The sequence below is a fragment of the Parasteatoda tepidariorum genome, chromosome 10, assembly GCF_982258835.1.
Source record: "Parasteatoda tepidariorum strain Cologne lab strain chromosome 10, Ptep-v5.0, whole genome shotgun sequence".
In the NCBI taxonomy this organism is placed as follows: domain Eukaryota; kingdom Metazoa; phylum Arthropoda; class Arachnida; order Araneae; family Theridiidae; genus Parasteatoda; species Parasteatoda tepidariorum.
In genome coordinates, this window is record NC_141764.1 from 97,147,765 (window position 1) to 97,161,572 (window position 13,808).

Genomic DNA, 13,808 nt, shown 5'->3' on the forward strand with positions numbered 1-13,808 from the left:
AGTGAGGGAATGATATTTTATTTCAATACATGTTTTTCTCTCAGTTACAGCTACCTCAAGTTTGAAAATGATAACATATTAAGTATATCTATTATTTATTATAATTTAGTTTTATATATTTAATAGTTTTTACAGGTTTGGGAAATAAAATTGGCTGGCACGATTGTCACATGGAATGGATGGTAGAATTTTTTTTTATGTCTGTGTTTGTGTATTTATGTATGTCTTTTGGAAAGGGCCATTTTTATTTTCCTGCATTTGTGGGAGCCATTACATCAATTGTTACATTTTTTGAATGTAAGATCTTTACTTCTGCGGTATTTTAATTTTACATGTTACAAACAAACTTAATTAATGATTTACTGTTTTTTTCTCTTTGTATAAAATGCCTTAGATTCTATGTATTCAAATTTAAAAATATAAGATTGGTAGGTTTTTATGTTAATCTTTAACATCTGTACTACGTACTTTAACAAGATTTATTAAAATATTTGAAGCTGGAAAATGTATTTATGTGTGAAAGTGATACCTTATTTTTCTTGATGAAGTTTGACAAAGTAAAATTTTATTTCAAAAGGGCTAGAAAAAAATATCTTATGCAAAATATATATTTTTGAAAGTTCTTTATAGTTACTGCTTTTTGATTTTAAAAAAAAAACTGGTTATTTTTTGCGCAAAGATTTTAAATTTTGGACTCCTTGGATTTCTTCTTCTGATCTCTGTTTGAACCCTGCCTATTTTATAAGTTCCCAAATTATAATGTTCACACAAAATTGATGCATCACATGCAAAACACGAAAGAGAGCGAAAATTCAATATGTTATTCCTTGCACTGTATGCAACTTGGTGAACTTTCATTGTGCCAGTGAATGGTTTAATTTTTACCTCAATTAATTTATCACATTTTTTTATATCCTCAATTGAAACTTCAAATAAAGTTACTGAGCAATTTTCTTTTAATACAGAAACAAGTGTTTCGTAATTATGCACATCTTTTCCTTCTGCCACTCTCCGATCTGCTGTTCTTTTCATAACAGCTCCAATTCCGTCGGGAGCTCCTTTTCCATGTCCGGATTCATTATAGTTCCAAGTAAAGTTTAGAATACCAGGAGTAAGCTGTTTTATATGTTGGGATATCAGATGAAACATTTTTCTGTTTCTATATTGGGCTGATGGCCCATCACTTAGCATATGAACATGTTTTACTTCACTTGTACTCATAATCCACTTTGTTGGAGTTTTTCTTCCATTGTTTCCTTTTCACTCTTAAGTTACGACTAGTCATTTGTGAAGCAGGTTTCACTCGTCCTCTTTCCTTTTTTTCCAGGTATTTAATTCGTTCTTTCTGTTTTAAAATTAAAGAGGAATTTGACTTCATTCGTTCTCTTCTTTTTCGATCATATTCTTATTTCTTTAAACGAGCTTCTTTTTTCGTTAAGCTATCCATAGTTAAGCTATCTGGAAAATAGATTCTAATATTTCTTAGATTGTTCTTAAAACAGTCATTCTGTATTTATTAAAATGCCTAAACTAATTAATTCAAGATCATAGTTGCATTATAACTGCTGTCTTATTTCATGCTGTGTAGAATTCACGAATAAACTTGGCACTTAAATAAAATTCATCAAATTATAATTGTAAGTTCGCCAACAAAAGTAACATATATTTATATAGCATATAATTTATAAGTTACAACATATAATTTTAATAGAAATTAATCAGGTTAATTAAATTTTTCATTCAAAAATATTTTTAGGAATATGATAACTTCATCAATATTATATTTTAAATAAAGTTAAATTAAGAATGGGCTAGACTTTAGAATTAGACTTAATACAATATATTCCGCAATTTTTAATTCTATTTTTATTAAAAAAAGAAAAACCAAGAACAAACTAAAGCAAAATTTAACAATATACTCATCTTGAATCATTCCCTCACTTTATACATTAGTGAGGGAATGACAAATTCAATAAAATTTCAAAATAACAGTTAGGCCTAATTGATTTCTGAAATCAATCACATACAATTATATTCATACAAGAAAGCAAAATATAATTATCCACTTTTTCGATGAATTTGTATTTCATTTTATTTTAAAAAACGACATGAGGGAATGACAAATGTAAAAAATTTTACCTGGTTTGATTCATTAAAATTTATTTTACAGCAAAGCTTCTTTAAGTTGAAAATGGAAACATACTGGAATTTTGTTCTATGATGTCAGTTGTTAACTTCTGAAGTTTTTATTAAAATATTTTTATTCTAAGAAGTTTGCAGACGATAAAAACATTGTTGTGAGGGAATGACGCGAAACGCTGGGGACAAAGTTTAAAATAGTGCTGTGGTAATATTTTTTATCAGAAATTAAACTTAAAATTTATTTTCTGAATTCTATATTTCTATATTCTGAAATAAAAAACACGAATTTGTAAATTTATTTTTTTTACTTCAGAAAAAAAAATTTTCTTTTTTTAAATCAGCAGTGGGGACAAGTGAGGGAATGACATATTGGTATATTTTAATTACCTAAAATAAATAAAAAATAAAAATTGATAATTTTATTTTTATTCCTTTGATAGCTTGCATTCTGAAGGACACTTTCCCTGAATTTTTTTTTTCGTAAGCTGTAAAACAAACATAAAATATACTGGGGACATGAAAATGACTGTTTTTGTGAGAATGACCCATATATATATTCTCAATAATCATTTTGATTGGCTCAAACTTTAATCATTATCATTAAGGATTTCCTTTATTAGTTATTAAACATATTTTTAAATTCAATTAATAAAAATATCTTTCCTAAATTTTCTATTTATTTTTAATTTGAAATTTTCGGTACTTTTCTTAGTTCCTAATTATAATTATACAAATTTCGTTATAAGATGTACAAAATATAGTTTACTTGCACTAAATCCAATTCAATGATTGAAAATTTTATTTTATTGCTACTTATTTCTTACATTTGCTTTTAAAATTTAATCAGTTTAAATGGGTACTCTTTTTAACGATTTTTTCACAGTCAACGAACATCCGGTTCACATTGTGAATTTACGCATCTTTTGTGCTCAACTTTTATATTATTTGTATTTATACACGACTCCAAGGACTAAGGAACCTGTAATTCTTTCCTTATTAAAAGACTAGCTGCTTGCATTCATAGTATATATTTTAAATCTTAAAATCTAATTTCAATAGTCGATATATATATATAGATAAAAAAAATCCTAAGTGATCATAAGTGTGTGGTCATATTTTCTCAAATTTAACCTCTCCTCCACGAAGAAATTTCGAAAAATGATACTTACTCAGCTCCTTTTTCTTAATTTAGTGAATAAAAAAAAAAAAATTATTTGACATAAAATTTTTAAATAAATTTTTGCAACACAACCTTTACGTAATTAGATAACTTCTTTTTCCAGTTGCAATGAGCAGGTAATGGCTTTCTAGTAATTTATGGCCAATTTCAATGAGTTACCATTTTTAATTAGTTAATTTTAATCAATTGCCCCTACTAATTCCTAAACTTTGTTAAGGATGTTAAGTATAAGCTGATGGAGATTAATTTAGGAAAAGTCAATATTTTAGGAGTACTTATTCGTTTATTTTTAATTTACAAAATGGTCAAATTTGCAATACACTATGCTAGTTTTCTTCTAATTTACAAGATAGATTTTTAAAATTTGAAGTTTTCAATCAAAATAGACCAAAATTTGTTTATTGAAATTCCATATTTATAGATCGTAATTTAAAATTTCAGTCTATCTCAATTGTACTGTATAATTGATGAAAAATTGTGCCTTAATAATTAAATTTACGATGTTATTAGCTAATTCACCATTCGAAGAATGTGAAATAACCAATTCACCATTCGAAGAATTCAACATTCAAATGTCGATGAATTTGCAAAGTAATTTTATGAGACTACTTGTATATGCTCGAATGGCAGGTTAGACAGGTTTGAAAAACGGAATAACAGAAATTCAGGAAAAATGAACTGAGAGTCGGGAAGTGTTTCCATATCTGATGTTGAGGATTTCTCATCATCTAAAGATTACTAATTTTTTTCGTACACAAGACAAAAAGTAATGAAAAATAACAAATTTTTTGCTACTACATAATATTTTTCAGTCATTTGTTTGAATAATGAGTAATAAAAGGGAGGAGTTCGGGAACCATTAGTTAAATTGCCTGTGTAACGGATATAGTGAAACAAAATTTCGGTCCCTTGAAGGTTCACTATAGCGGATATTTGATAAGAGATTTGATATAAGATTTTGAAAATGAGAAAATACAACCTGGGATATATAATTTTTAAAACACGTAAATACAAATCACGATTCATAATTTTTAGATCACGTAAATACGAATCATATGATGCGTAATTTTTAGATTTCATAAATAAGAATTATGATGCATACTTTTTAGAATGCGTGAATGCGAATCCCAATGCCTTATTTTAAAATCACGTATAAATACGAAAATCAATGTTTGATATTGATATTGTAAACCGCATGAGCAAAGCAAGACATTGAATTTTAAACTTGCGTGAATACGAATCGCTACACTTTATAATTCTTTTTGTTTAGGACATATTTTTCTGATTTTTTAAACGATAAACAGCAACAATAACTATGAATTATCATAATTAAAATTAAAGCATTGGACGCTCAGAATGGATATATTTTAAAGAAAATAAAGCTTGGTAAGTCTTAGTTATCTGCAAAATATTGTTTTACAATGGATTTTAGTATGTTCGAAAAGCATCACTGATACTCTGAAGTAACAAAATAGATAATTTGTTATTAAAATTGAAACCGATATATTTTGTTGAATTATATACATCTCTTGTAACCTAGAATTTGATCTAACATACTAAAAAATAGTATTTATATTTTAATAACCGTACAATCACACAAACTTTATCAATTATTTACTATGCTTGTTAATGCAATATGCATTATTCATCAATTCAGTTTCATTAATTCTTATTAACTATTTTTATATAGACAAGAGGGAGGCACATTTTAACAGTGTTTGCTAAAGAATTAGATTTTGAAAGCTATAAAACTTCGAACATAAGTTCTAATTTTTATTAACTTAATTGATGTTTGATGTAACCGCTTAATTTTGATATTTAATGTCTAAGCCAAAGTACCTAATTTTACATAATTAGTGAATCATGTATTTTGTTGAAATCTCCCCCTCCTGGGTGGCAGTTTTCAACGGTGTTGGGGTAGATTTCAACAATCGAAGAGAACGTACCCAGGGCTGGTTCACTCCTATAAGAAGCTCTCGTCGTGCCAAACCTCCGATCGTTCAGTCTAACTAGCTGTAACTAATATTGGAATATTCCTTTTTGTGACATGTTCCAAGACATTTGCTGTTTTATAAAATTATTTTCCTCAGTTTAATGCAGTGAATTCACAAAAATGTAAAACTATTAATGAAATGACAGTTTGCGTAATTGCAAAAATTCTAAAAGAAACGCAAAAGGAAAAAGTATAACTTTACACGTGTTCCCTAAAGTAAATGAACAACTACGTAAAGAAAGGATTCCGAATTAACACAGCTAGAAGCAGAATTAAATAAACTAGCAGATGAATAAATATCCTTTACCTTATTAAAAGATTACTGGTAGATAAACATTTTTAAAATCAAAACTGTATTTTTACTTTTGGAATGTTAAAACATGTTCCACAGAGTAACACAACAGTGGTTAAAAAAAGTGCTTAAAACTAAATGTCGAGAGTTATGCATAGTGAAAGCGTATTGTCTGGCAATACATTTTAATGTGTATAAGAGAACTAATAAGTAATAAATAATTATCAATGAACTAGTTTGTGTCAGTAGTTATGCACCCACACAATCAATCAGTGCCTAAAAAGGTTATAAATCAATACAGTAAATGAATAAAAAACACATTTCTCAATTATGTTTATTGGAATACGATAAAAAAAAACAGACAAAGGTGCTGTAACTATACTCAATACATTAATAGTATGAACATTGAAACAGTCCAATACTTTATTAGGTTACAAAAATAATCACAATACATAGATTATTACTTACCAGATATAACGTAACTGTCACAATTAGTAATTACTAAATCATAAAAATATTATCTATCAAATTATTACATGGAAATAAAACTACATCAACACATTAATTTTAAAAAAAGTACACAAGGAATTGCGCAGTGTTTGTAAACAATGCGCAAGTAGTGTTGCCACCAGAAAGTAATGTAGGTGTTGCCAGTAAAAATAGAAATAACAGCTGAATCATTCATAGCTAACATAACAGAAATAAGCAGATGTCGACTTTGCAATAGCAGATTTCGACTTTGAAATAGCAGAAATAAGCAGATTTCAACTCTCGTGAACTTAAAACTGAAAATAATAAACAATTTCAAATAACATTGAAATTTTCTTTAAAATGAAACTTAAACTAAAAAAAAAAATAATCAGAAAAACCTCTTCATCTAATCGTCTAACTTAAAAATAAACAAGCAAAAAATTTAAGGCATAATTATTAATAAATATTAATAATAATGTTACATTGCAGGGATTGTTTATCTTCACTTATATTGATAAACATCAAATAAAAACTGCTTGACACATTAGCTAATTTTAAATGAAATTACCAATTGTAAACATACATCTATATAAAGTAATTCCATAATACTAATAATAATTACTTTTTGCTCTCACTGATAATAAAAGCCAAAAAAAGTGGGGGTGTAACATCAGACCTATTCTTAGTAAATGTTAAAATTCAATATCACTGAAACTCTTTATGCCAAAGTAAAAGAATAGGCCTGAATAAGGTCCTCTTAGTTAGTTCCCATTTATGCAATGATTTTCTATACAAATGCATCATTTCATTAATGGGAGCTTTAAACCCCTCCACCACGATAAGGTGGGACCTTTTTGGAGGGGCCCCCCACCTGAAATACATGAATATTAATCTACAATAAATTACAGAAAAAAACATAACTTAATAAACAAATCAAATACAAGGTCCGGCTATTAATTTCCAGGACTGACGTAACTGTAGGAGAACGAAAAGCCGGAAGATGGCGCTAACGATTGCATATTGAAGAGTGTTTTCTTGCGCAATCGGCACCATACTGAAGTGAGTGGTTCTCGTGGAAAGGCGCATTAAAACGTAGCTCTTAAATTCCTGTTGTCGAAGTGAAAATGGAGCAAGAATAAACATTAAATGTTGCTTCAAATTGGGCAAGACAGCTGCGGAAACCAACAAATTGTTAAAACAAGCTTACGGCGCGGAAGCATTATGTCGCTCAAGAACTTTTGAATGGTTTAAACGCTTTCAGGACAGCGTGGAAGATGATCCACACACAAGCATCCGAGCACAGACGTGCATTACGGCTGGTGGGGATTACTTCAAATAATATTAAATGGCTATGTGTTTAATTTTATTTTCTTCTGAGTTATTCCATGAGTCCTGGAAATTAATATCCGGACCTTGTATTAATGGATGTTAAAAAAATTTTTAAAAATTCGTTGCGAATTAGGTAACTTCTCACCCGAATTATGGTAAACACTACTTCCGGTGACGGGTCAAAGCTGTTTGTCTCCTGTCATATCCAGGTGAAGGCTAATTCATATGGCTCCCGAAGAAGGCGCTTTTTTCTTACAGGCATCCTGAAGTACTGCTGGGTGAGGAGAAATCTGAGAGAAAACACAGATTGTAGAAAATGCTAAGGCTGTTCCCGCACACGATGAAGAGCAAGAGAAAGAAAGCTACCTACATTTGAACGAAAGTGCCGAGGTGATATCTCGGGTAACTGGGTAAGACTTCAAACGGGTGCTTCAGAACAAACTTTTTTCCACAATAGCAATTCTAACTTTGGAACATCCTCTCGCCACCTGGAACAGTGCTGCTGCTGGTTTGGTGCTTAACCTGGAAAAAAAAACATAGAGTAATGAGTAAACAGCAAAAGCAACTCTCATCCTCGCCTTAAGCGACAGACCGCTACTCACTTTGGCAGGTCGAGGAAGGCGCTTGTCTCCTACAGGCGTTCCGAAAACCAGATTCCTACGAGGTCGTGCTGACCTGAAGTACTGCTGGGTGAGGAGAAATCTGGAAGAAAACACAGATTGTAGAAAATGCTAAGGCTGTTCCCGCACACGATGAAGAGCAAGAGAAAGAAAGCTACTTACATTTGAACGAAAGTGCCGAGGTGATATCTCGGGTAACTGGGTAAGACTTTAGGCTAAAACTTTGAACAGATGCCTCAGAACTTCATATCGCCATTCACTTCATTCTTATTCATCAGTTGGCGCAATCACTTTTTCTTTTTTTTGAGGGATACAATTTACGCTGTGGACTTATTCTTTTCAACCCGGAAACCCTACTATCAGTCGACAATACTCTTCCCTCAGACCTTAATGCAGCTAGCCTGGCTTGAATTCGCTCACCTTGCTCAATCAATATGCTCAACTCGTCACGAGATGTGCTTGGATCAGCACACTTGGCAGCTAAATTAGAAAATATATTCTGAGCCTTGATTCTCAAATCATCAGAATTAGAATTTTTTTTCAGATGCTTGTTTAATGCTTCCTTTTCTTCCTCAATCCTGCACTGCTTCTCTTCGAAATCAATTACAAAACTGTTGTCCTCTGAAGTAGATGCACTGTCGCTTGAAGGTACACTTGGTGGAAAGTTTATGTTTACCAAATGTATATGTTTACAGATTACAAATTTAACTTTATAATCAATGCAGGTACAGGAAAAACTGTGAATGCAGATATTACAGTCTGGACATTTAATATCACAGTTGCAAGCAGTTTCTTTTTGAACTGTGTATGCTTCTATACTATTGGTAGAAAGGCCTGCTCTACTAGATACAACATGCCATTCTGTTGTACTATGAACGTAAACATTTTGCTTGGGTAATTCTTTCGCAGCATCATGTCTGGCTCTAATTTGTGCATGCAGTGATGTCAACTTACTTCTTTCCATTGACATGAATCGACCTATAATTTTCCTGTTGATTGCGTTTAAAACAATTGAAATAGATTTGTCGAGGCGCTTTATAACCTTGCCATCAGCTTCTTCATACTTTATCTCTCTATGCCAGCGTTCAACCTTCATGTTTGTATTCACTCTGAGTCCAAGACGGTGGCAATAGGCCCAAACTTGAACACGACCCATGTAATATTTTTGGAAGTACAGTCCAAAGGCCACAGTATCATCATTCTTCAAGAGATTATCTACAAAAACTGTAATCCTCCTATCGAATTCTTTCTGATCAGTTTCAGAATGTAGAGAAAACAATTCTTCTCTCACACTTTCCCTGACATCTTCCTTTTTAATTTTTTGCACTAATTTCAACTTCCATGCACGCTTAACATGCCAGGTACAAAGAAGTTGATTTTCCACTTGAAAGAATTATACAATGCTGGATCATCATCTGACATGAAAACACGAGGCTTGAAATCTTCATACTTCATCTTTATTTCTTTAAAAAATGGTTCTAAAACATCCGCAGATACTCTTGAGGAGTAAAGAGTTGCAACAGGAAATCCTTCATGATTAGAATCATTAACCATAATAGTAGTTAATAAGTATCCTTGCTGATTAGTTCCATGAGTCGAATCAATCATGATGATGTCGTTACCATACATTTGTAATATTTTCAACTGAGCAGAATTCATCATCCCAAAGTAGAAATCGTCTTTTTTCAAACAAGGATAACTGGAAAGCTCTTCTTCTTTTGGCTTGTAAATAAGCACTTGTCCTTCTTCCCTCAATTTATGCACGTGCATCTGTACAGATACATTTTCATTTACGTCTAAAATTACATCCTCATCCACTCTAAAGTCTCGACAAATATTGTGCAAGTCTTTGTTGTTGGTGAGGCTAAGGCGCTTGGTTGGAGAAAAAGCCTGACGAATATCATACAATAGCCTTGATTTTGGCACGCCACTGCTCATTTGAGAAGCCAAGAGCACTTTCTGTTCTTTTGAAATTGGCACACGACCCACTTCACAACTGTGTCCAATATGAGAGGCTTGATAGAAAACTGTTATTATTGTTCCAGTATCAGTTTTCTGTTTCTTTACAGTCATATGGGCTGGGCAAGTAACGCCTATTTTATTAGAGCCTAAAGATTTGACTCGTCGACTTCTCTCTTTTTTCTCATCATATGCCCCGCTTCGATGACAGTAATATGAATTTGTTATGGATTCATCAGTAAGAGTTCTGTCACCACATTTCTTGATGTAGCTACTAAGGGTGCTGCTTTCTATTTCATTCTTCCATTTAAAAAAATCTTCTTTGCTGAAGACAAGAGTTTGCTTCTCTAATCTAAAATCCTGATGGCGAACTTCTATGTGTTCAATAAGACACTTGATGAATCGGAAACCTTCATCACACAAACCACATTTTAATGAGGATTTGAATGCCTTTTTATCACTACTGTGCAGTTCTTCCCTGTGATTTGATAACTCAGTATCAAATTTAAAATAGAGTTTGCAGTGTGCACAAATTATTTCAAAACCGAAAGTTCCACATCTTGATGTGAATTTCGCAAATGTCTGTAGAAATTCTTTTTTTGAGAAAAACTTGTTTCGCAGAAACAACATGGTATTTGATCCATATTCACAACTTAAAAAAATTAAATAACTAACAATTTTATAAATAATTAAATTAAATAATTTCAATAAGTTTGAAACGTGCAACAAGTTACACAGAACGAATCAAACTAATTCATTGCATTCACTTCACTGCAAGTCGCTTAACTTTATTAAAAAATAATTGAAAGGGTTCGAGAGTATTTGTTTAAAAATAGCTTAAAGGTTACAAGCTTATTTCCTTTAATCCACAAATCAAAAACTTAAACTTCAACTTGCATGGCTTGCCAAGATTCCAACTCCAAAATTTGACGCCAAACTTTCATCGCCAAAAACCTTACAACAATAGGAGCCGTTTTCCAGTCGACTCTACATTGAGAAACTAGTAAACAAAAGTTATTGAAGCTAAGATTAGTAATAAGGAAGTCATCTGTTCTTTCAGCCTAGATGAAATGGCTATACGCCGTCATGTAGGATGGGACGGCAAGTCTTATTAGAGATTTATTGATTTGGGTACTGGAGTTGACAACGATCAACTTCCAGAAGCAAAAGAAGCTCTAGTCTTCGTGCTAAATTGCATAAATGGAAACTGCCTTTTGGGTATTTCCTAATTGATGGTCTGCCTGCAAAAGAGAGGGCAAATTTAGTTAGCCGTGGCTTGGAACTGGTACACACAACTGGTGATAGAGTGACGAATGTTACATTTGATGGTACTGCAGTTAATTTTGCGACCGCGAAATATTTAGGTGCAGATGTTGAGATGCACAATTTGAAGACCTATTTTCCTCATCACTCATCCTAAAACCAAAGAAAATGTATACATATACCCAGATCCTAGCCACATGCTAAAACTGATTAGGAATACACTTGGTTCCAACGGATCAATTTGACATCCCTCTGGCCTTATATGTTGGAAGTATATAGTTAGATTGGAGCAGCTCCAAAATGAAGAGGGGTTACAAGCTGCAACAAAACTAAAGAGAAGGCATGTTGAATTTTATCGAGAAAAAATGAAAGTTAGCCTTGCGGCACAAACGTTAAGCAATAGTGTTGCAGATGCTATTGAATTTCTTGATAAAAGTGTAGAAATGCCAGAATTTGCTGATTCTGAAGCTACTGTTCAGTTCATCAGATTCTTCAATAATCTTTCGGATGTTCTGAACAGTAGAAACCTTCTAGCCAAGGGATTTAAGTCTCCTTTACGAAAAGAAAATGAATTTTCCAAGTTTTTAGAGGCAGAAATTTATATTGAAGAGTTAAAAACAGTTGCAAATGGGATGCCCATTTTTCAAAGTAGTAGGAAGACAGGCTTTCTGGGTTTCGTTATTTGTATCCATTCTTTGTTATCCATCTATAAAGATGTCACAAAAGTACCTAACTCCCCAAATGCAGTTCCTGCTAAGCTACAAATTATCACAAGATCATCTTGAGATGTTTTTCTCGGCAATTCGTAGCAAAGGTGGGTTTAACAATAACCCCACATCTGATTACAAAAGGCTGCTCTCTTACCACCAGATTAGCAGCTTGAACAGTGATAACTGCTTAGCTTTGGACAATACTACAACTTTAACCGTATCTTCTGCACAAAATGCTTATTCAAATTTGATAAACGAAATTGCTACGTCAGAGGAAGATACTTAAAACAGTGACGTAGATGACATGCCCAATTCTCTACGACTGTCAATATATGTTACTAAAATAACAGAATACATAGCTGGTTTTGTTTCTAAAAAAATCGGTTAAAAACTTCATTGTCATCCTTGTCAATCAGCACTAGTTGACACTGATGGAAATAGAAATGGGCTAACTTATCCTGTTAGGGGATGTGTCAAAAATTTGTAGGCTTGCCGAAAAATGTTTCAGAATGGTGCAAGCAACTGGCAAACTACAGAAAAAAAATATATATATAGCATCGATAGTATAGGAACGAAATCGATTAAAACATTTTTTCAGTCTGAAAAAACCGTGACTGAGGAGGAACCGTCACAGTCGCCGTCTGAAAAAACCGTCACAGTTGATAACGAGGCACAGTGTATTAAAAATGCTACGGAACCTGTAATTGAAGAGCAAAACAATTTAAGTTTTGTTACTGAAAAAAAAACGATGCTGTTCCTGAGATAGAGGAAAATATCGAACTCGAAAGCGAAGTCAATTTCATCGCCGAAGAAATTTTACTTACTGACTGTGACATCAGGTCACAAGTTTAATTTAATTTTGTTATAGCTTTGTTAATTCCTGATACGAATCCTTATTTACTGATCTAATTCTTCTAGCCCCTTAATCTGCAGTGCAATGGGGACTTTCTCCCCCTGACTTCCCGTTGACATTCTTTCAGCCCTACCCTTTTTTCTTAGAAAGACACCTGTTTGCCGGTATCTTTGATGTCAGCGTGTCTTACAAAATCTGAGATGTGTTCCTTAACCGTAACGCTGGTAAAATAATTGTGATAACATCTCAACTTTTTGAAAATAAGTAATTTGACTTGTAATAGAAATAAGTAATAGACCATTCACTAGGCGTACAATACCTGTTTTTGGAATGACTTGTTCTTTGTGAATTATTTCACTTCAATTCGTCATGACCAAGCAAAAATTGGAATATTTCCTTAGCAACTTCATGGTAACGTTTTGGAGTCCTCAAAATTTGTCGCGTTGGCAACAAGTTTTAAAAGCGCCACCTATAATCATTTCCTGTATTTGATATTTACCATAATTTTTTGGATGATAACGTTAGTTCAGAAAATAAAATAAGTTTCGATTTGCTCTGAATTTTTTAACTGAACAATGGACGTACTGGTAAGAAAGATATCGCCATTACGAGCGTCATTTACAAAAGTTTATAATTAGTGATTATTTTAGAGAAAGAAACAATTACAACTTAAAATTGCATCATGAGAAAGGATTGGATTGAATGTAGGGTTTAATGGAATCAGAATCCAGCGTCAGCAGAAGTCTATGCTTGAGAGAAAAGTACAGATCGAGCGTTTCCGAAGGGGACGTTTTCAAATTCAATGCTACAAATGCCAAAAATATGGACATACCCAGCGTAGCTGCACAGCACATCCCGCCTGCCTAAAGTGTGCTAACGCTCATTACTCGAACGAATGTGCGAAACCTATCTCAGAACCGGCGAACTGCAACGGTGAGCACCCCGCTTGTTTTTCGGGCTGTGGTGCAAGACCCGGGAAAGTGCCAAATGAAAAAA

General features: G+C 32.5%; 1 protein-coding gene across 1 annotated transcript; it reads right to left on the reverse strand.

Moving 5' to 3' along the window:
- Nucleotides 1-5,925: 5,925 nt before the first annotated feature.
- Nucleotides 5,926-12,120, reverse strand: LOC107456345 (uncharacterized). Its single transcript, XM_087153449.1, has 4 exons — nt 8,190-12,120; nt 8,010-8,109; nt 7,778-7,929; nt 5,926-7,697 (listed from the first exon to the last, which is right to left on the reverse strand). The coding sequence occupies exon 1, from the start codon at nt 10,614-10,616 to the stop codon at nt 9,360-9,362; it is 1,257 nt and encodes a 418-aa protein (XP_087009575.1). The 5' UTR covers nt 10,617-12,120; the 3' UTR covers nt 5,926-7,697; nt 7,778-7,929; nt 8,010-8,109; nt 8,190-9,359.
- Nucleotides 12,121-13,808: the final 1,688 nt, after the last annotated feature.

Excerpts from the sequence above, each read along its gene's own strand:
- LOC107456345 (XM_087153449.1), bottom strand. The coding sequence starts at position 10,616 with ATGTTGTTTCTGCGAAACAAGTTTTTCTCAAAAAAAGAATTTCTACAG.